The 22707-nt window shown below is 65.7% G+C and overlaps 3 protein-coding genes across 4 annotated transcripts in view; 1 reads left to right on the top strand and 2 right to left on the bottom strand.

Moving 5' to 3' along the window:
* GNAI3 (G protein subunit alpha i3) overlaps nt 1-5305 on the bottom strand; it is a 38031-nt gene extending 32726 nt beyond the window's left edge. Inside the window, exon 1 of the mRNA XM_063356283.1 lies at nt 4979-5305. Coding sequence (XP_063212353.1) covers nt 4979-5096 — 118 coding nt within the window. The 5' untranslated portion in view covers nt 5097-5305. The remainder of the gene's footprint in view (nt 1-4978) is intronic.
* Nucleotides 5306-5538: 233 nt separating this feature from the next.
* GPR61 (G protein-coupled receptor 61) lies at nt 5539-8358 on the bottom strand. 2 transcript variants are annotated; one of them, XM_063356281.1, is made up of 2 exons: nt 8242-8358; nt 5539-7630 (listed from the first exon to the last, which is right to left on the bottom strand). In XM_063356281.1, exon 2 carries the CDS (start codon nt 7362-7364, stop codon nt 6027-6029), a length of 1338 nt encoding a protein of 445 aa, XP_063212351.1. In that variant the 5' UTR covers nt 7365-7630; nt 8242-8358; the 3' UTR covers nt 5539-6026. The 2 variants fall into 2 exon arrangements, with proteins under 2 accessions (XP_063212351.1, XP_063212352.1); XM_063356282.1 differs by having other exon boundaries at nt 5539-7600; nt 8242-8288.
* Nucleotides 8359-18244: 9886 nt separating this feature from the next.
* Nucleotides 18245-20656, top strand: AMIGO1 (adhesion molecule with Ig like domain 1). The gene has a single exon (XM_063356775.1). The coding sequence runs from the start codon at nt 18259-18261 to the stop codon at nt 19717-19719; it is 1461 nt and encodes a 486-aa protein (XP_063212845.1). The 5' UTR covers nt 18245-18258; the 3' UTR covers nt 19720-20656.
* Nucleotides 20657-22707: the final 2051 nt, after the last annotated feature.

Genomic DNA, 22707 nt, shown 5'->3' with positions numbered 1-22707 from the left:
TCACCCTTCAAAGGCCACTACGCAGCTCCAGCGCCAAGGAGTGGCCAAATCTGACACCTTGATGGTCCCTCTGAAACAGGGACCCACAACAAAGCAGCTGTTTGTACTCGAAAAGCTACTTCTAGTTAACGACATTAGAAATAGCAGCAACAGCTTCCCCCTGATTTGCATCCCTAGAAGGCTCTTTTCTCTGTTTTACCGAAACATAACCAAATCTTGCCAAGCGCCGGTGCTGAGGAAGCTTTGGTGAATTTGAGGGGAGAAAAGATTGGAAAAAATCAGTCTTGGGGAAAAAAGCTGAGGCCTCCAGGAGCGGCAGAGCTTGCAGTCTGCTTGGTTCGTTATGTAGATGAAGGCTATTTTAGAACAAACTTATGCTTTTAATTATTTTTGCGTGAATTAGCAGGAATGCTTCAACATAATTACACAGAGTATCCGAACCCAGTAAAATTCTAACAGGCTGAATAACGGTGCGTTTTAGGCACAAACAGTTCAATATCGGCTGCACCCGAACAACCGGAGCCACAGAAATGCCGTTTTCATGGGCCAGTCTGGGCAGAGACGCGAAACCGGCTGGATTTGGGACAACTTTGTGCATCCAGCAACAAGCTTTGTCACTCAACGTCACACAAAACCCCCCTGAGACACAGCCTGGCACGACATGCCAGGCCTTCTGAAAGGCACCGGGGAACGGAGCGAAGGAGACCAGCGCCTAAACTAACCGGGAAGGGTTCCTCGCGCCCTCCTCCTCCATTTTGCCTGCTCATCCCAACTGGAAAATCCCACAGGTTTCTACATCAGCAAAAAAACGCATGTCTGCGCCTGCAGAGCAGCGCTTTCCTGGAGGGAAGCGAAGAGAAAAGAGGTGTGTTTAGCTGGTGGGGGGGGGGGATTTGAGCGAGGGCTCCCGGGCTGTTCCCAGCCTCCCAGGAGCTCTGGCTTTTGGTGCGGAAAGCGTTTACCTGCTGCTGCGAACTGGTGCGTGCAGCAATTCAAACCATACCCAGCTGCTGATGGCATTCGCACACGAAACAACAATTACACCACACAGACAAGGGTTGGCATGACCTTGGGTCGGTCACTATTTAATGCTCAGGTTTGCTTTTGTTTTAGGGGTAAAAAAAACAAACAAACAAAAAAAAAACACACAACACAAAAGCCTTAGGAGTTGCTCAACACGCCAAGTTGTGAAAGGGAAACATGATGAAGTGACTTGAAATCCCCACGGAGAAGCTGCCACGCAAACAGCTCCGGAATTACCTTTACCCCAACAACTCCACAGTTACCAAGCTACTGGGACCACCACCACCAGCATCCGAACGACCTCCTGGAGGCAGGGGGCTGCCACAACCAAACCAAAGCAGCTCCTGAAAGAAGGGAGCGCACAGCTGAAATCCTCTCTCCTTCCTTCTCCGCCCAAGCTGCTTAGGGAAAAGCTTACCGAAGTCAAATGCACCAAAAAACCTCCTCTGATTTTGGGTCCATCGCTAACTCGCCAAGCTCTCCTAACACCCAGGCTGGGTTAACAGCAGAGCTGGGAAAGAACAACTACCCTTCGTACAAACACGAGCCTTTTCTTAACCTACATAATTCTGCAAAGCCCAAACTAGGGCAGTTATTTTAACAGAGCTGAGGAAGAGCGTATGGACTCCAAACTTTATCTATAAAGAAATAGATTTCTTCTAAACTTCACTGCATCAGCAGTACTGCAAGAGGCTCGCTCCAGTTACATAAACCACCGCATGATCTCCTACAACCAGTTAATGATACAAGACGCTACGTATCCTAGACATTTTAATACTATGTTATGAAAAAAAAAAAAATAAATGCTTGCTCAAACAATGGAAAAAAACCTCCTGAACTTTTCCATCAGCTTCTTGAAGCCTTACTGAAAGGACGTTTGTTCCCGCTGCAGATATTTTTCTCCTGGCAATTAACTGTTCTGCTTTACCTGCACATCAACGGGGCTGCACGCGGGGAGAGCACATTGCAGCATTCCCTTTGATCGCCAGGAATCCTTACGCTACTTTTTTTTAAAAACTAGAAACCCATGACATTTGAGAGAGATTGCAGGTTACAGCCAGGTGCAAACCTGATCTGAGATAGGGTGGGTTTTTGGTTTATTTATTTATTTTTTAAAATGAGGGTAGATACAGATCACTACTCCAGTGTCACACTGTGTACAAGTCCAATTATTCCAGAAGAGCTTCATCAGAGTAACGACGTGCACAAGCCCTGACCTGAAGACATGCTCAGAAGCACAGCAATCAGGTATTTTGCTGCCATCCAAAGTCAACAGTGGTCCAAAAGGCAGCTGCTGCTTGTACTTTTAAAAGCCTCGCCTGGTCTCTAGTGCTTTGAAACCACTTGTACCACCTTTCGGGTACTCCCTCCACTCTGTCATTTGCTGACAAGGTCAGAGAGTCTCGGCCTCGAAGCCCTGGGTGCCTTTTCAATATTGCCACAAAGAATACCATACTGCGAAGGAAAAAAAAAAAAAAACCAACAGAAAACCCTGACATACAAAAATACGAAGGAAAAATTACTCCATCCAGAGAATCTGCAAGTGTTGCTTACTAACACCAAAACAAACCCCCGGAGAATAAAGGATTATCTTGACGCACAGCCAAGAAGTTTTCTACATACGCACAAGATCACAAACCTCAGAGCAGCTCTTGCCGGGGCACAAGTAAAAACAGGCTACATGGAAAAGAAAAAGCATTCTTAGGACAAGGATCACTTGGAAAGCGGAATCATTCGTTAACACGTCCCGTTCTAACAGGAGCCACTCAGCACTGTTGTTCTGGTCCTCACAAACTCAATCTGTCTCCCCGAGATGGAAAACGTCAGCGTAGCAAAAAAAAAAAGCTAACCCAGACATTAGAAAAGGAAGACCTACATGACCAGATGGTCCACTCCGCACTGTGCTGCCTGGCCCCCAGCTCACACGAAGCTGTAAAGAAATGCAGTCGGTCCGTATTCGGCAGACTTTACAGACGGGCAGCTTTTGCCTCCTCTGCACTCTAGTCATCACCCACAAGAACTTCTAAACACGGCTATCAAAACGCGGACCACAAACGCGGCAAAAGTTCTCTGCCGAGGAGAACCTGTAGTTCTTCTAAGGAGAAATACTCCGCTCAGCTCTTCTCAAAACTGATGAGTGCATTTTAGCTGGGGAGGGGAAAAAAAAAATGAAAACACAGAGAAGTGACACTTCCTTTCTCAGCTGTCTGTACACACAGAGGCTGCGGTGGGGCAGTGACAATGACGCTGGTTTCGCACTCCTGCAAGCTCTGCAGAACCAGCCCAGCTAGAGCAGCGTACGCCGAACTGAAATCATTTTCCGCGCAAAGTCAGATGCTATCGGAGGATCTGTGGCAGCGCGGGGCACAGAGCACCCGGTGTGATTACCATACCCCTGCCAGTGTACTCACGCACCAACCTGAACACTTCTTTCCAAGAAACATGGGTGCCCAGGGGCTATTTTCACCTGATTACCTGATAAAAGGATTTAATTCCACTACCCCATCCCGAGCAAAAAACTTAACAGGCAAAAGCCCCGGTGATGTACTCTCTGTACCCAACCAGGAGCACGGAGTGCTCCCTTCTTTCTCTGTCCCACAAAGCCGAAGATGAAAGGACGCCTACGCCAGCCCAATGAGCACCTTCTGCTCTCAGAGCCCCAGCCCAAAGCCACCAGGGAGGGACCGATCCCTGGGAGCAGCCAAGATGGAGCACTGGCAACATCCAGGCTAGAAACAGAAGATTTATTTCACCAGCCAGCGGTCAGGTAGGAAAAATCCCCACCCCAGGACAGCAGCGCGCTCCCCTCTCCCCACTGTGAGGGCAGCACAGGCTGTCACCTCCTCCCTCACCCCGGGGAGGGGACGAGGGACCCAAGGTGGGGTGAGGGGACAGGACTACACCTGGGGTTGGGGACCTCTTGGAGAGCTGAGCCCAGCCCAGCGACACAAAGACAGAGCTGCTGCTCTAAGCGGCCTTATCCCAGACCCACCCTGGAGCCCCCCATCTCTCCCCACAGCTCCCCTGTCGGGATCCTGCCCCAGCCCTTCGTCTTCCTCGCACCTCCCCAGCCCCCCCAGGGATCCCTCGTGACCCCCCCCTCAGCCTCCCTCCCCATCCTTCTCCCCACCACTCACTCTCTAAAGCTCTTTTAGCCTCGGGGACCCCCTCCTCAAAGACCCCTTCGGACCCTGCTAAAGCCCCAGAAAGCCCTAAGCCCCCTTCCCAGGGCCTCCTTCTCCCTCTCCAAACCCCAGAGACCCCACAAAGCCCGCCAGCCCCACCGGCACCTCTGCGCAGAGCCCCTCTCAAACCCCCCCGGGCACGGAGGATGCCCCAGCCCTCTCCCCCACTCTTCCTGAGCCCGGGGGGCCCACGAATCCCCTCACTAAAGCTCTCTGCCCCCCCCCCCCCCCAAGCCCCCTCCTCAGTGCACACACCCTGCGGCACTACAGCCCCCAGCCTCTGCCGCCTTCACCCCCCGCCTCCTGAGGCCGGGAGACGCTCCTCGGAGCCCTCGCACCCCGCAACACCCTCCCCGGAGGCACTTTACCGCCCCGACGCCCCCCCCCTCCCCACCAAGCCCTCTCCTGGGGCCAGGAGACCCTCCCTAGAGCCCCCTCACTCTTCCATCACCCTCCCCGGAGGCACTTTACCGGCCCGAGCCCCGCCCCAGGTCCCCTCCTGGAGCCGGGAGACCCCTCCCGGAGCCCCCTCACTCCTCCAACACCCTTGCGGGAGGCACTTTACTGCCCTAACCCCGTCACCAAGCCCCCTCCTGAGACCGGCAAACCCTCCCTGGAGCCCCCTCACCCCTCCAACACCCTTCCCGGAAACACTTCACCGCCCCAACCCCCCCCCCCCCAAGCCCCCTCCTGAGACCGGGAGACCCTCCCCGGAGGCACTTCACCGCCCCGACACCGCCCTTTCCAAGCGGCCCGCGGCCCCTCCTCACCGAGCAGCAGCAGCTTCACCTCCTTGGCCGCCTTCTCGCCGTCCTCCCGCAGGTTGCGGTCGATCATCTTACTCCGTTCCACCGCCGCCTTGTCCTCGGCGCTCAGCGTACAACCCATGGCGGCGGCAGGGAGGCCGGCGGCGCGGCCCAGCCGCCGGGAACCGGAGCGAGGAAGGGAACCGGGGTCGGGGAAGGGGGGAGAGGCCGGTGCGGGGCTGCGCCTCTCGCCTCCCTGGGCCCGGGCGGCTCCCTGAGGCGGCGCCGGATATCCGGTATTGCCGGCGCGGGGCACGACGGGAAGTGCAGTCCTCCCGGGAAGGGGCGGTACGCTGGGAGTTGGAGGCGGGACTTCCGCCTCGGTAGAGCGGGGCATGACGGGAGCGAGGCGCGGGGAGCACTTCCGCCTCGGTGGAGCGGGGCATGATGGGAGATGTAGTCCCCACCCGGGGGGGCCCCCCTCATGGCTGCACCGGCCCGGCCTGGCGTGCCCTGTCCACCCTCACGAGTCGGGGCTCCGCGGCCCCACGGCGGGACAGGCCTCGGCCCCACGGCTGTGGAGGACGCGAGGGGTGGCCCCAGCTGGTGTCAGCGGGGGGATGGGGACAGGCACCAGGTCCCCAGGGCTGGGGAGGGGGCTGAGGGGGGACGGTAAAATGGAGGGGGCCCCGAGGACCAGGGAGGACGGAGGGGGCCCAGAAGACCGGGGAGGATGGAGGGGGCCCAGAAGACCGGGGTCCTGTGTACTGGGGCCACACAGGGGTGAGGGGGACCCCCCTCCTGAGGAGCCCCTCCACGCCAGGGCAGGAGGGACCCCCAAAACGTGACACACACACACACTCCCACACACCGCTCCCACGCTTGTCCCCACCATGAGACAGTTGTGCCCCCCGCCTGCTGTCCCCAAACCCGGTGGCCCTTCCCGGGTGGGCATCCCGTGATCCCCCGAGCCCCCCCCGGCGGTGGTGAGACACCCCCCCCGCCACCCCCCCAGCCAGGCACTCAGACCAGCTCTGCCCTTGCAGCCATGTTTGCCCCCCACTCCCCGACGCTACAGCTCCGGTTTGGGGGAGGCCACCACCGGCCCGTAGAGCCCGTCCCCCCCGCGCCGCTCCGGCCCTTCGGCCGCGTCCTCATCGATCTGCCCCGGGATACGGAAATCCACGGGCAGCTGGTCCCGTTTGGGGCTGGGGGTGCGAGGCCGGGGTTCGGGGGGACAACCGGTGCCCTGGAGGAACTGGAGGAAGTTCTCCTCGATGGAACCCTCCCGGCTGGGCAACCTCAGGTCCTCCTCGGGGGGCGGCTTGAAGAAACACGTGAGGAGCCGGCCCAGCTCGCCCCGGATCTGCCGGTTGAGGCACCCGTAGAAGAAGGGGTTGGAGGTAAAGCAGAAGTAACCGAGCCAAGTGACCACGGTCTCGGCCGCCGGCCCCACCAAGGGCTGGGCGCTCAGGGCGGTGTAGAGGTGGAAGGAGAAGTAGGGCAACCAACAGAAGAGGAATTGGCCCCCTACGGCCAGCAGGATGGCGGCCGCTTTGCCCCCTCCGAACGTCCTCTGCGGGGTGGTCCGAGGGGCTCCCGAGGTGGTGACCATGGTGGAGCGGCTGCTGAGCGACTCGGAGCGACGCCGCGGCGTCTCCATCCAGGTGGGGAGGGGGCCGTGGTGCATGGCGGCCACCCGCGCCACCTTGAACATGCTGCAGTAGACCACCACGATGATGAGGAGGGGCAGGAGGAAGTAGAAGGCGGCGAAGAAGACCACGAAGAACTTGCAGTAGGGCCCGCGGCTCCATTGCAAGGAGCAGCCGCGGCCGGCGGGCACTGGCGGGCGGTCGGGGGACAACCAGCCCAGCACGGGGACGAGGGAGGTGGCCACGGCTTTGAGCCAGACGCCGACGAGGACGCAGGCCACCAGCCCCACCGTCATCCTCACCTCGTAGCGCATGGGGTGCACCACGTAATAGTACCGCTCCACGTTGATGGTGGAGATGGAGAGGATGCACATGCTGATGAAGCAGACGCTGAGGAACAGGTACACGCGGCACATGGCCTCGCCGAAAACCGGGCTGTCGAAGACGGCCGAGCCCGAGAGCATCTCCAGCGGCATCAGGGTGAGGGCGGCCAAGAAGTCCACCAGGCAGAGGTGGAAGACGAAGACGAACTTGCGCAACGCCGGCGTCTTCACGATGACGGTCATGACGGCGGCGTTGCCCACGATGGCCGTCAGGTCGATGAGCAGCATGAAGAAAAGCCCCACCGATTTCGAAGCCACGTCTTTGGGTTTGCCGTCGGCCGTGCCGTTGGGGGGCATGGGGCCCGGGGAGGGCTGGAGCCCCCGTGCCCCCCTAGAGCCGTTCCAGGCCCATGGGGCGGGCAGGGAGGGCTCCATCCTGTGCCGCCGCGCCGGCCCTCACTGGCGCATCGCCCATCCTCGGGGCGGCCAGCGCGGGGTGGCCGGGCATCGCCGGCGGGGTGGGGGGGGGTCACATCCTCGCCCGCCCGCCGCCGGCGCTGGCTGGTGGTCTGGGGGTGGGTGCTGCCGCGGCGGCGGTTCTCAGAGCACCCCAGGGTGCCCCCCAGCCCCGCTCATCGCCCCGCTCCTCGCCGCCGGGCAGCGCCGGGCGCCTGCGGGGAACGTAGAGCCGTCAGCGTTCCCTGCAAAAACGGGCAATTCTGGGGCTGAAGCCCCCAAACTCCAATGTTTTCACCCAAAACACCCCAGTGGGATCATTCGCCCTGAGCCTGGGGACTGTGAGCGGACGCAGGGATGGGTGGGGGGGCGTCACTGATGCCCCGGATGCCTGGGTTCACCCATTGCGCTTCCAGGGCCGTGCGTGACCCCCCCACCCCCCCCACCCCGAGCCCGGCCCCAGGATGGGTGCTGCACCCCCACCCACCCCAATGGGTGCCACCGGCTGCAAAGCGGAGCCCGGGGTGCGGGTGGGGGGCTGGGGGTCACCCCAGAGCCCCCCACCCATGGGTGCTTCCCCAGCAGGGAGGGGGACCCCAGCCCCTGGACCCTCCAGGGGGGGTGGGGGGGTGGTTGCTGATGGAAGGGGGATGCAGGCAGTGGGTTCCCCCTCCCCTGCCCACCGCCACCCCCATCCCCGGCACCCCAGGGCGATGTCGCCGGCTGGGGTGTCCCCTCCCCCCCCACTCCCGGAGGGGTCCCCCGGTCCCGTCCCCCCCCCCCGCCAACGGCCGCATCTCTCCCCCCGGGCCCCCCCAGCATCCCCCCGGTGGGGCAGCTCGGCCGCGGCACCTACCCTGGGGGGTTGCATGGGGCCGAGGGCGGGGGGGCCTGTCCGGGCGGGGGGGGCGGTCCCCGGTCCTGGCGGGGGGGTCCCCGGTGCGGGCGGGGATGCTCGGGGCCGGGCCGGGGCCGGAGCCGCTGCGGCGAGGGATGCTCGGTACCGCCTGGCTGCTGGGTCCTAACGCCTCCCGCCAGCGCGGCGGTACCCCGGGCACGGCCTCCCCCTTCCCCCCCCGGACCCCGCAGCGGGACCTCGGGGATGGTGGTGGCGGGGGGAGCTGGAGCCCGGCTTCACCCCCGCGGGATCGGGGATGGAGGGTGGGTGTCCTCCCCCCAGTCCCCTCCCCGCGCATCGCTTCGGGCCTCAGTTTCCCCCGTCGCCCCCCAAAGGGGGTGGGAAGGGGAACTGGGGAGGGCCGGTGGGGAACTGGGAGGGAGAAGCCCCTTGGGGGCCTTGGGGTGGGGAGGCAAAGGGGGGGCTCGAGGAGACGGGGGGGGTCACAGCGCGGGAGGCACCCTGGGGTGGGGGGGTGGTGGGAAGGAGGGGACGGGGGCAGGTCCACAGTGGAGGGCACAGAGTGGGGATGGGGACCGCGGTAGCGGGGGGACACACAGGGCCCGGGGGGGTGGGCTGCAGAGGTCCCCAGCTCTGCCCACCCCCGGCCCAGTGCCCCTTCCCTTCCTCCCAGTTCAGCAATGGAGCAACTGGGATCGGCGCAGTGCCACCCCCGCTTTCCTTGCCACGCTCCGTGCCTCAGTTTCCCCAGGGCACGGCCGTTAGTTTGCAAGGGGGATCCCCATCGCCCCCAAAAAGCCTGCACAGGCTGCGAACTTCCTCCCGGCAGTGCCCTGGCCCCCTTCCCATGGGTGCCTGGGGTCCCGAGCGGGGCCCGTCCCTGGGGCCGGTGCGCGGCGGGTGGCAAGCGGTCGGCGGGCGAGGCTGGCCACGCGTGTCCCTGCCGCAGGCCCCGCGCGTCACGTGCCCATTGCTAGGTTACGAGGACCCAAAAATAAATCCATCCAAACCAGATTAGAAACGCGGGACCTCGGATGAACCAGCACCGTCGTACCGGGGCCCGGTGACGGCCGCCGGTGGCTCCCCGGTCATCGCGGGCACCGGTCATGGTGGCATGCAGTCACCCGGTCAACAAGAGGGTTGGGGACCCGCGGGGGCACCCATCCTGCCCTGCGACCCCCCCGCCTGCCCTGGGTCCGTCCCCTGCGGCAGTGCCGGGATCAATCCCGCACCCCAGGATGGGGGAAAGTCCTGGGCCCCCCCTTTTTGTCCTGGTAACGTGGGGGTGCACCAAAAGCCAGGGGGGCACCGTAACCTGGGTGCCCACCCCACCCTGGGTGCCTGCTCTCCCCTGGGTGCTCCTCCTTCCTCGGGTGCCCACCCCACCCCGGGTGCCCTCCTTTCCCCGGGTGCCCACCTTCACTAGGTGCCCATCCCACCCCTGGTGCCCACCCTTCCCCGGGTGCCCACATTTCCCTGGGTGCCCCCCAATCTGGGTGCCCACCCCAACCTCGTTGCCCACGATTCCCTGGACGCCCACCCTTCCCTGAGTGCCCACCCCACCCTTGGTTCCCACCCCAACCTCAGCGCCCACCCTACCAGGCACCCTTCCCCTAGGCTGCCCACCCTACCTCGAGTGCCCACCCTGGCATGGGTCCCCACCTTTCCCTGGGTGCCCACCCCAATATGGGTGCCCCCCCAACCCTTCACTAGGTGCCAAACCACCCTCGGTGCTCACCCTTCGCCGGGTGCCCACCTTTCCCTGGGTACCCCCCCCTCCCCCTCAATGGGGGTGCCCACACCAACCTGGGTGCTCATCCTTCCCTGGGTGCCCACCACAACCTGGCTGCCCACCCCAACCTTGGTGTCCACCCTACCTGGCACCCTTCCCTGGGTGCCCACCCTACCTTGAGCACCCACCCCAAGCTGGGTGCTCTCCTTTCCCAGGTTGCCAACCCTTCCCTGGGTGCCCACCCCACCCTGGATGCCCACCTTTCCCTGGGTGCCCACCTTCACTAGGTGCTCACCCTTCCTTGGGTGCCCACCTTTCCCTGGGTTCCCCCCCAACCTGGGTGCCCACCCCAACCTCGATGCCCCCTGTTCCCTAGAGTGGGCACCTCACCCTTGGTGCCCGCTCCAACCTGGGTGCCCACCCTCCCCTGGGTCCTCATCCTTCGCTGGGTGCCCACCCCATACTTGGCGCCCACCCTACCTGGCACCCTTCGCTGTGTGCCCACCCTACCTTGAGCGCCCACCCCAATCTGGGTGCTCATCCTTCCCCGGGTGCCCACCTTCCCCGGGTGCCCCCCCAATCTGGGTCCCCATCCCACCCTGGGTGCCCTCCTTTCCCTTGACGCCTACTCTTCCCTGGGCGCCCACCCCAACCTGGGTGCCCCCCCTACCTGGCACCCTTCCCTAGGTTGCCCACCCGACCTTGAGTACCCACCCCTACGTGGGTGCCCACCTTTTCCTGGGTGCCCCCCCAATCTGGGTGCCTCCTCCAACCTTGGGGCCCACTATTCCCTGGGCACCCGTCCTTCCCTGGGTGACCCCCCCCCCCCCGCCCCCCCAAATCTGGGTGCCCACCCCAACCTCGGTGCCCACTGTCCCCTGGGTGCCCACCTACCTGGCACCCTTCCTTAGGTTGCCCCCCCCCCCCTTGGGTGCCCACCCCACCCCAAGCTCGCACCCACCGGCCGCTGCCCCCTCCCTCCCTCATCCCGGCACAGACAGGGGCTCAGCCATGCTGCCCCCCCCCCCGCCCCCAGCACCCCACTCTTTCAGGGGGTGTCCTGCGCTGGAGGAGGTGCAGAGCCACCCACCAGCACCCACGGAGCAGGGGGGGACCCAGCACCGCTCCCCCGCTCCGGGTGGCCGAAATTGGGAGCGGGAGGCGGCGGATGGGGGGGTGGGGTGGTCTCTGCACCCCTTCTCCCCTGGCACATGGGGTGCATCCTGAGAATTGGAGGGGGGGGGGCGGGGAGGGAGGGCTGAGGGGTTTTATTCCCTGGGGAAACTGAGGCAGGGAGCCAAGGCTGCTCCGGCCCAGCCGGTGCCAGCGCCAGCGCGGGCAGATTTATGGCTCTGCTGGTTCCTGCCACCGGAGCATCAATAATTCAGGGCCCGGGTGGCTGCGCCCGCCACAGCGCAGCCGCCCGCCAACTCCTCCTGTCCCCCCCCACCTGCCACCCTGCCACCCTGCAGCCATGGCGAGACACCCACCCCACCCCCCCGCCCACCCCCAAGGGCACCCCCAGCCCCTTTGCCCCAGCACTGGGCACCCTCCCCGGCACCCACACCATGCGGGCTCCCCCAAAACCGGGGCGGGGGTCAGGGCTCTCTTGTGCAGCCTCCAGACCTGGATCGCCCCCCCTCCGCCCAGCTCCTCCCAGGGAGGTCCTGCCCCCCCCCAAAAAAGGGGCCGGCTGCTGGGCCCCCACCCTACAGCCCACCCAGATCCCCGGGGGACCCGGCATGGTGGGTGCTGGGGGGCAGGGGACTGCCTTGGCATTGTGGGGCTTATGGTGCCCCGACACCCTGGTGCGCCTGGCACCCCATCGCCCTGGCACCCCAGTCCCCAAGCACCCCACTCTCCCAGCACCCCAGCACCCCAGTACCTCAGCACCCACCACCCTGAGACTGCTGGCACCCCAGAATCCTGCCACCCCAGCACCCTGGTCCCCAAGCACCCCGGTCCCCAAGCACCCCACTCTCCCAGCCACCCTGGCACCCCAACAACCTAAAATCCCAGTACCCCAGCACCCTGGCACCCTGGCATACCAGCACCCTATAGCCCTGGCAGCCCATCAGCCTGGCACCCTGGCACCCCATCACCCTGGCACCCCAGTCCCCAAGCACCCCACTCTCCCAGCACCCCAGCACCCCAGCACCCCAGTACCTCAGCACCCACCACCCTCAGACTGCTGGCACCCCATCATGCTGGCACCCAGCGTCCCCGGTCCCCAAGCACCCCACTCTCCCAGCGCCCTGGCACCCCAACAACCTAACAGCACCCTGGCACCCCAGCACCTCGGCACCCTGGCACCCTGGCATACCATCACCCTACAGCCCTGGCAGCCCGGCAGCCCAGCACCGTGGCACCCCATCACCCTGGTACTCCTGCACCACAACACCCTGGCACCCCAACAACCTAAAATCCCAGTACCCCAGCACCCACCACCCTGAGACTGCTGGCACCCCAGAATCCTGCCACCCCAGCATCCCGGTCCCCAAGCACCCCACTGTCCCAGCGCCCTGGCACCCCAACAACCTAAAATCCCAGTACCCCAGCACCCTGGCACCCTGGCATACCAGCACCCTATAGCCCTGGCAGCCCGGCAGCCTGGCACCCTGGCACCCTGGCACCCCAATACCTCGGCACCCACCAAGCTGAGCCTGCTGGCACCCCATCACCCTGGCACCCCAGTCCCCAAGCACCCCACTCTCCCAGCACCCTGGCACCCCTGTACCTCGGCACCCACCAAGCTGAGGCTGCTGGCACCCCATCATGCCATGCCATGCTGGGGTGCTGGGGTACGGGTATCCCAGTTGCTGGGGTGCCGGGATGCAGGGGTAGAGGTACTCCAGGGTGCCGGGCTTCGGGGTGCCGGGGTAGAGGGGTATGGGTACCCCAGGGTGCTGGGGTGCTCAGTACCAGGGCGCCACAGCGCCGTGGTGCCGTGATGCCACGGTGCCGGGCTGCTGCGTTGCCAGGGTCATGGGTGCTGGTATGCCAGGGTGCCGACGTACTGGAGTTGTGGTGCTGGGGTGCCAAGATAATGGGTACTGGGGTGCCAGGGTGCTGGGGTACTGGGATTTTAGGTTGTTGGGGTGCCAGGGCGCTGGGAGAGTGGGGTGCTTGGGGACCGGGATGCTGGGGTTACGAGGATTCTGGGGTGCCAGCAGTCTCAGGGTGGTGGGTGCCGAGGTATTGGGGTGCCAGGGTGTTGTGGTGCAGGAGGGCCAGGGTGATGGGGTGCCACGGTGCTGGGCTGCCGGGCTGCCAGGGCTGTAGGGTGCTGGTATGCCAGGGTGCCAGGGTGCCGGGGTACTGGGATTTTAGGTTGTTGGGGTGTCAGGGTGCTGGGAGAGTGGGGTACTTGGGGACCGGGACACTGGGTGCCAGCATGATGGGGTGCCAGCAGTCTGAGGGTGGTGGGTGCTGAGGTACTGGGGTGTCGGGGTGTTGGGAGAGTGGGGTGCTTGGGGACTGGGGTGCCAGGGTGATGGGGTGCCAGCAGGCTCAGCTTGGTGGGTGCCGAGGTATTGGGGTGCTGGGGTGCCAGGGTGCCGGGCTGCTGGGCTTCCAGGGCTATAGGGTGCTGGTATGCCAGGGTGCCAGGGTGCTGGGGTACTGGGATTTTAGGTTGTTGGGGTGCCAGGGCGCTGGGAGAGTGGGGTGCTTGGGGACCGGGATGCTGGGGTTACGAGGATTCTGGGGTGCCAGCAGTCTGAGGGTGGTGGGTGCTGAGGTACTGGGGTGCTGGGGTGCCAGGCTGATGGGCTGCCAGGGTTATAGGGTGCTGGTATGCCAGGGTGCCAGGGTGCCGAGGTGCTGGGGTGCCAGGGTGCTGTTATGTTGTTGGGGTGCCAGGGTGCTGGGAGAGTGGGGTACTTGGGGACCGGGACGCTGTGCGTGTGCCCCCGTGTAGCCGTCTGCGTGCCCACGTGTCCGTGCCGCGGGCTGCCACGCGCGTGCCCCCGTGTAGCCGTGTGTGTGCCCGCGTGTCCTTTCCGCGGGCTGCCACGCGTGTGCCCCTGTGTAGCCCTGTGCGTGCCCGCGTGTCCGTGCCGCGGGCTGCCATGCGTCTGCAGCCTGGCAGCGGCCCCAATCCTGCCCAGCTTGCCAACGGGGGCTGTGCCGCTCCCCCCAGGACTCCTGCGTGTGTCCCCCCGGGTCCCCACCGCGGTGACACGAGGACGAGGACACCCAGAGCCCACTGGTGGGCCGGGGAGGTCGGGGTGCAGGTGCCCCCAGCCAGGGCACCCCCACTGTGGGGCAGGGGGGGGGGTGTCCGGGTGCTGGGCAGGGATTAGCTCCCGGATTAAAGCAGAGAAATTGAGGACGATCAAAGGACAAAATTCCCCGTCACCGGCCCAGCAGCCGGGGGGGGGGACGACACGATGGCAGTGAGGGGGGGACACCACAGGGTGACACCCAGCACGGGTGCGGGGAGGAGCCAGGGGGGGACACACAGGGGGCGAGGGGCACCCTGGGGACACCCTGCTGTGTGTTGCGGGGGGTGTGTGTGTGTGTGTGTGTGGGAGTCCCCTTTAATTGCTGCCCCCCCATCCCCCCCCCCAGTAAAAAGCTGCATCACGGCAGCGCGGTTTCTTCCGGTTCCTTTCCCTCTAATTTTGGACCCAAAAAACCGACACCAATGTTTTGCATCTAAAAATACACGCGGGAGGCAGCCACACGGCCACGCGTCAGCCCCGGGGGGGGCGGGCACGGGGCACCCGGCCTGGCGTGGGAGGAGGCACCCAGGGGTGCCCCTCGGCAGGGACCAGGGGCAGGATGCGACCCCTCCATCCTGGGACGGGGGGGTGGCATTGGGATGGGGCCAGTACCGGGGAATTCGGGCTGGAACAGGGGATGTGGGCCAGCGCCATGGGGTGGGGGCCAGTGCCGTGGGGTGGGGGCCGGCATGGTGGGACGTAGGCCAGTAGCAGCACAACAGGATGGGGCAGGATGGGGCAGCACAGAGGGATTTGGGGTGGGGATGGGGTTGGGATTGGGGATGGGGATGAGGACTGAGATGGGGACAGGGATGGGATGGGATGGGATGGGATGGGGATAGGGATAGGGATAGGGATAGGATAGGGTAGGATAGAGGCAGGGATGGGATGAGGATGGGGATGGGATGGGATGGGAATGGGGATGGGGATGAGGATGCAGATGGGAATAAATGGGATGGGATAGGGATGGGAATGAGGATGGGGATGGGATGGGGATGAGGATGGGAATAAATGGGATGGGATAGGGATGGGGATGGGGATGAGAATGGGGATGGGAATAGATGGGATGGGGAAGGGGATGGGGATGAAGATGGAGACGGGATGGGGATGGGGTGAGGATGGGGATGGGGATGAGGATGGGAATGGGATGGGATGAGGATGGGAATGGGATGGGAATGGGAATAGATGGGATGGGGATGAAGATGGAGTTGGGGATGGGTTGAGGATGGGGATGGGATGAGAATGGGGATGGGGATGAGGATGGGGATGGGATGAGGATAGGGATGGGTTGAGGATGAGGATGGGAATAAATGGGATGGGATAGGGATGGGGATGAGAATGGGGATGGGAATAGATGGGATGGGGAAGGGGGTGGGGATGAAGATGGAGACGGGATGGGGATGGGATGAGGATGGGGATGAGGATGGGAATGGGATGGGATGGGGATGGGGATGGGGATGGGGATGGGATGCGATGGGATGGGGATGAGGATGGGGATGAAGATGGGAATGGGATGGGATGAGGATGGGAATGGGATGGGAATGGAAATAGATGGGATGGGGGTGAAGATGGAGATGGGGATGGGTTGAGGATGGGGATGGGATGGGGATGGGATGAGGATGGGGATGGGATGGGGATGAGGATGGGAATAAATGGGATGGGATAGGGATGGGGATGAGAATGGGGATGGGGATGGGAATAGACGGGATGGGGAAGGGGATGGGGATGAGGATGGGGATGGGATGGGATGGGGATGGGGATGGGGATGGGAATGGGATGGGATGGGGATGGGGATGAGGATGGGGATGGGATGGGATGGGATGGGGATGAGGATGGGGATGGGATGGGAATGGGAATAGATGGGATGGGGATGAAGATGGAGATGGGGATGGGTCGAGGATGGGGATGAGGATGAAGATGGAGATGGGACGGGGGTGATGGGGATGTGGACGGTGAGGGGGCTGACCCGGTGGGGGTGATGCCGGCGGGGGGGGGGTGTGTGTGCTCCTCGGGGGGGCGTCTCACCCAGGGGCGCTGCACGGCCCGGGAGGGGTTAAGCGGGCGCTGCCGCCATTGGTGGCGGGCGGCGCGGCGGCAGCCAACGGGGACGGGCCGTGCACGGGGTGCGCCGGGGCCGCCCCCCGACCCGGCCGGGGCCGCGCTGCGGGAACGGACCGACCGCTGCGGCCGCCGCGGCTCCGCTCGGTTCCGCTCGGATCGGTTCGGCTTCGCTCGGATCGGTTCGGCTCGGCTCGGTTCGGCTGCTCTCGGCTCGGTTCGGCTCCGCTCGGATAGATTCGGCTCCGCTCGGCTCCCTTCGGCTCGGCCCGGCCCGACTCGGCTCCGCTCCGTTCGAGCCCGCTCGTCTCGGCTCGGTTCGGCCCGGCCCCGCTCGGCTCCCTTCGGCCTCGCTCGGCCCCTCTCGGCTCCGTTCGGCTCTGTTCGGCCCGGTTCGGCTCGGTTCGGCCCCGCTCGGCCTCCCCGGTCCGCCTTCCTCCGCACCGACCCCGGTACCAGGCCCCGGTAACGCCCCGGGAAGCGGCGGCGGCGGGGGGGGCGGGTTGGTTTGGAGCATCCTCCCGCGGGCCCCGTCCGCAGCGGGGCCGGGACCGGGGGGGCCGCGGGGAACCGGGGGGAACCGGGGGGGACCGGGGGGGCCCGGGCCGCCTGCGCAGCGCGGGGGGAGCGGGGCTGCGGCGGGGGGAGCCCCCCGGGAGGGCCGTCACCCGGGTGGGCAGCGACCCACCGGCAGCCGCCACAGCGGGTGACAAAGCCACCCTGCGCCGCGACAGCGGGTGAGGAGCGAGCCCGCTGCGCGCTGTGACAGCCGGTGGCCAAAGCCACCCCACGCTGGGACACTGGGTGGCCAAAGCCACTCCGCGCTGTGACAGCCGGTGGCCAAAGCCACCCCGCGCTGGGACACTGGGTGGCCAAAGCCACCTCTCGGCGTGGCGCCAGAGGCAGGCAGCGAGCTGGGTGACACCGGGTGGCCAAAGCCACCCCGTGGCGCATGCTGTGACATTGGGTGACGGAGCCACCCCGCGCTGTGACACCCGGTGACCGAAGTCCCTCCGTGGTGCTCGCTGTTGACACTGGGTGACCAAAGCCACCCCCGCGCTGTGGCACTGGGTGAGCAGCGAGCTCGGTGCGCGCTGTTAAGGCCGGGTGATCAAAGCCACCCCGTAGCATCTGCTGTCACACTGGGTGACAACGCCACCCCACGCTGTGATACCGAGTGAGTGGCAAGCCTGGTACATGCTGTGACGCTGGGTGACCAAAGCCACTCCTAACTGTGACACCAGTGAGCAGCAAGCCTGGTGCACACCGTGACACCGGGTGACCAAAGCCACCCCATACGGTGACACCAGGCGAGCAGCTAGCCATGACACTGGGTGGCCAAAGCCACCCCATAGCACGTCCTGGGACACCTGATTTACAAAGCCACCCTGTGCTGTGACACCGGGTGACCAAGCCACTCTGTGCTGTGACACCAGGCAAGCAGCTAGCCTGCCACATGCTGTGACACCGGGTGACCGAAGCCACCCCACTGCAAAATCAGGTGACCAAGCCACCCTGCTCTGTGACACCAGGCGAGCAGCTAGCCCGGTGCATGCCGTGACACCGGGTGGCCAAAGCCACCCCATAGCACGTCCTGGGACACCCAAGTGACAAAGCCACCCTGTGCCGTGACACTGGGTGAGCAGCTAGCCCTGTGCGTGCCGTGACACCGAGTGGCCAAAGCCGCTCTGTGCCGTGACACCGGGCGAGCAGCTAGGCTGCCACACGCTGTGACACCGGGTGACAAAGCCACCCAGCTGTGTGACACCAGACGAGCAGCTAGCCCGGTGCATGCCGTGACGCCGGGTGGCCAAAGCCACTCTGTCCTACCCTGGCACGTGCTGTGACACCGGCGTGACAAAGCCACCCCACTCTGCCACACCGGGTGACCAAAGCCACCCAGACTAAGCCACCCCCCTGCACGGCGGGCTGGGGGTCGTGGCCACGCCGCTGCCCCGTCCCCAGCGCCCGCGCGACGCCGCGGGGCAGGGGGCGGCCATGGAGGGCGTTGGGGTGGCGCTGGCGTGGCTGCTGCTGGCGCTGCTGTCCCCCTGGGGAGCGGCGGGCGCCAGCTGCCCCCCGCGCTGCGTCTGCGCCTCCAACATCCTGAGCTGCTCGCAGGCGGTGCTGAGCGCCGTGCCGGCCCCTCTGCCCCGCTTCACCGCCGTCCTGGACCTCAGCCACAACAACGTCACCCGCCTGCGCGCCGACTGGGCGCCGGGGCGCCTGGCCCACCTCCACGCCTTGCTCCTCAGCCACAACGGGCTCTCCTTCGTCTCCACCGAAGCCTTCGCCCACGTCCCCCACCTCCGGCACCTGGACCTTTCCTCCAACCGCCTGCGGGCGCTGGAGGAGAACCTCTTCAGCGACCTGGCCGAGCTGGAGGTCCTCCTGCTCTACAACAACGAGATCTCCTCCGTGGACCGCACCGCTTTCGAGAACCTCGCCCGCCTCCGCAAGCTCTACCTGGGCCAGAACCGCATCGCCCGCTTCCCGCTGGAGCTGCTGCGGGACGGCAGCCGCTTGCCCCAGCTCGCCCTCCTCGACCTCTCGGCCAACCGCCTCCGCAGCTTGCCCGTGGGCGAGCTGCAGGCCCTGCCCGCCTGGCTGCGCGACCGCCTCTACCTGCACGGCAACCCCTTGGCCTGCGACTGCCCCCTCTTCCAGCTGGTGGCCCGCGGCCGCCGCCGCCGGTTGAGCGCCGTGATGGATTTCCAGGAGGAATTACGGTGCCTGCTGCCCGCCGCCCAGGCGCCCGTCGGCATCCTCGCCCTGGCCGGCCGGCAACCCCTCAACTGCAGCGAGGCGCGAGAAGCGGTGCTGGAAGGCCACCTGGGTGACACCGTCACCCTCAGCTGCGACACCCGGTTGCGGGGGGTGCGTAGCCGGCACTGGGTGACGCCGGGAGGCGAGCGGGTGCTGGAAGAAGGGGGGAACGGCAGCGCCGCTCTCCTGGCCAACGGCAGCCTGCAGCTGCGGGCGCTGCGCCCCGAGGACGCCGGCACCTACGCCTGTTGGGTGGCGGGTCCCCTCCTCAACGAGACCCTTTACGTGGAGCTGCTGGTGCACAACTTCACCCTGCACGGTCCCCACGACACCCTCAACACCGCCTACACCACGCTGGTGGGCTGCATCCTCAGCGTGGTGCTGGTCCTCATCTACCTGTACCTCACCCCCTGCCGCTGCTGCTGCTGCCGCGGCGCCGAGAAGCCGCCGGCTCCCCGCGACGACAGCATCAACTCCTCCGTCCTCAGCGCCACCCCCAACCACGCCGCCGGCGTCCCCGGGGAACCTTGTCGATCCCATTCGGCTTCCGCCACCGGTCCCGGGCAGAACGGCAGGTTTAAAGTAGAGGGGACCCCCCAGCCGCCCCCCCGGCACGGCCCCAAGGCGCAGAGGAAGGTGTCGGATCCGGACTCGGTCAGCTCTGTCTTCTCCGACACCCCCATCGTGGTGTAAAGCCGGGGAGGACATCGTGGGGACTGTCCCCAGGGACACCCCGTCCCCACCGCCGCTGGGACCTGGCCCTGATCTTCTCTGACCCCCCCCGCCATCGTGGCGTAAGGGGAGGGGGACATTGTGGGGACGGTCCCCAGGGACGTCCTGTCCCCCCCACCGCTGGGACCTGGCCCTGAGCTTCCCCGACACCCCCCTTGTGGAATAAGGAGGTGGGGGGGACATCGTGGGGACTGTCCCCAGGGACACCCGGTCCCCACCACCGCTGGGACCTGGCCCTGATCTTCGCCGACACCCCCATCGTGGTGTAATGTGGGGGGGGGACATTGCGGCGACAGTCTCCAGGGACACCCCATCCCCCCCGCCGCTGGGACCTGGCCCTGAGCTTCTCCAACCCCCCCCCTTGTGGAATAAGGAGGGGGGGGGACATCGTGGGGACAGTCCCCAGGGACACCCCGTCCCCACCACCGCTGGGACCAGACCCCGATGGATGCACTGCGGGGGGGGGGGGCAGCCTGGACCCCCACCGCCGTGTCCCCAGCTTGGGGAGGGGGACACACGCCATCCCCCCACCCCAGCATCGCTGCCGCCAAGGTCACTGCCACTGTGGGACCGCCAGGGACAATGGGGCTCCCGTGGGGACAGTGTGGCCACAGAGCTGGGGGGGGCGGGGGGGGGGGTGGGGCACTGCAGGACCACGGGTGACAGTGCCCGGGATGGATCAGCGGGTGCCCCCCCCAGGGACGGCAGCACCGGGGGCACCCAGAGGCTGCGGCACTGGGTGGGGGGGGGTCCTGCTTTGGCAGGACAGCCGCCCCCCTCCCCATGGCGCTGGCCCCCCCCTTGCTCCCCCCCTTCCCCGGCATGCGTATCGCGAAGCATGAGTGCCACCGGGGAGCATGCGCCCCCCCCGCGGGCCAGCGCTCGGCGTGGGGGGGGGGGACACACACGAGTGGCATGTCACCTCCTGGGGGGACCCACGGGGTGCAACCCCCCCCGGCCCCCCCCCATGCAACCCACAGCCTCAAGCAGAGCCCCCCCACCCCGCAGGGAGCGAGACCCCGGCGGCTCCAGCACCCCAAACGGGGGTACCCCCCCGCACCCCCCCGGCCCTGCGCCCCCGCAGCCCAACCTGCGTCCCCCGCATTACCCCCCCCCCCACCCCAACCCTGGGCCGTGTCCCCCCCCCGCGCTGGCAGCTGCCCGCTGATGCCTTGGCCAAAATAAATGTGTTTCCCCATCGTGGCTGCGCAGCCGTTTTCGGGGTGCTAAAAGGGCCCCCCCCCCCATGATGGGGGCTCCTCGCTGGGTGTGTGTGGGGGGGGGAGGTTGGGGACAGGGACAGGGACAATGCCACCACCCCATGGGACCCTCCCTGGGACGAGGGGTCGAGCTGAGCCTGGGCCCTTTCTGCCACCCCGGCCCCCATTTGGGGTGGGGGTGCACGGGGGGGCTGGGAGGGGGGAAGGGGTTAGGCAAGGGGGGGGGGGGGGTGTCACCCTGGTCACCCCCCGGTGTGCCCACCCGACCCTGTCCCCATCGGGCTGTGCTGGGAGGGGGGCTCCTGGGGACACCCCCATCCCCATCCCCATGGGGGGGGCTCCTGGGACACCTCTGTCCCCTCGGGGGCTTCTGGGGACACCCCCATCCCTGTCCCCGTGGGGGGGCTTCTGGGACACCTCAGTCCCTGTTAGGGGGCTCCTGGGGACACCCCCATCCCTGTCCCTGTGGGGGGGCTCCTGGGACACCTCTGTCCCTGTTGGGGGGCTCCTGGGGACACCCCCCTCCCTGTCCCCATGGGGGGGTTCCTGGGACACCTCTGTCCCTGTTGGGGGCTCCTGGGGACACCCCCATCCCTGTCCCCGTGGGGGGGCTCCTGGGACACCTCTGTCCCTGTTGGGGGGCTCCTGGGGACACCCCCCCTTCCCTGTCCCCGGGGGGGGAGCCGGGGACACCTCTGTCCCCTCGGGGGCTCCTGGGGACACCCCCATCCCTGTCCCCGTGGGGGGGCTCCTGGGACACCTCAGTCCCTGTTGGGGGGTTCCTGGGGACACCCCCTTCCCTGTCCCCTCGGGGGCTCCTGGGAACACCCCCATCCCCGTCCCCGTGGGGGGAGCCGGGGACACCTCTGTCCCCGTGGGGGGGCTCCTGGGACACCTCAGTCCCCTTGGGGGCTCCTGGGGACGTCCCCTGTCCCTGCTGTCCTCCCTGGGGACACCCTGTGCCCCCCCCCAAGGGCTCCTGGGGACACCCCACTGTCCCCAGCCACCACAGGGACCTCCCCTCCCCCCCAGGACACAACCCCCCCCCCCCAACACCACCCCCCCCACACACACACACACCTGCAACACCTGGCTTTTTTTTTTTTTCTTTTCTTTTCTTTTTTCTTTTTTTTTTAAAAAAAAAAAAAAAAAAGAAACCCCAAAAAAAAATACCAGCAATAGTAATTCTTATAAATATCCGCGGCCCCGGCGGCGGTGGCCGGCGTGGTGGCCCGGTGGTGGCCCGGTGGTGGCCCGTCCCAGGCCAACCCCCCCCCCTCACCCGCCCCCCACCCCCCCACCCCCCCCCCATCTCCCGGGGGCTGGTTTAGCAGCAAGAGAACAGAACTGAGAGTCTTGAGGTATTTTGCTGGAGGTTGGGTTTTTCCTTCTTGGTTCCTTGGGGGGGGGGGCCGGGGGGGGGGGGGGGGCAGGTTTGGGGGTTCGTGGTTTTCTTCCACACACCCCCCCCCCCCCCCAACTTCGTCAGCTTTTCGGCATTTTTCCGCTGGGGGCTCCTGGTGGGGACGTGGCGGCCGAGGCGGCGGGGGGCGGGGGGGGGGGACACACACAGACACCCCCGCCCCGTGCCCGGCAGGGGGGCGGGGGGGTGGCCCCGGTGGCCCCTCCGTTAATGGGCTTTGGACTGTGGGAGAGGAGAGGGGGTGGGTGAGATGTGGGGACAAACCTTGGGGACGGGGTTGGGGGGGGGGGGGGGGTGGCAGAGCCC

Source organism: Chroicocephalus ridibundus, chromosome 20 (genome assembly GCF_963924245.1).
Source record: "Chroicocephalus ridibundus chromosome 20, bChrRid1.1, whole genome shotgun sequence".
Taxonomy (NCBI): domain Eukaryota; kingdom Metazoa; phylum Chordata; class Aves; order Charadriiformes; family Laridae; genus Chroicocephalus; species Chroicocephalus ridibundus.
Note: the sequence above shows the minus strand (reverse complement) of the source record. Positions and strands in the feature narration are given on the sequence as shown.

Coding starts and splice junctions, on each gene's coding strand:
- GPR61 (XM_063356281.1), bottom strand. CDS start 7,364: ATGGAGCCCTCCCTGCCCGCCCCATGGGCCTGGAACGGCTCTAGGGGG.
- AMIGO1 (XM_063356775.1), top strand. CDS start 18,259: ATGGAGGGCGTTGGGGTGGCGCTGGCGTGGCTGCTGCTGGCGCTGCTG.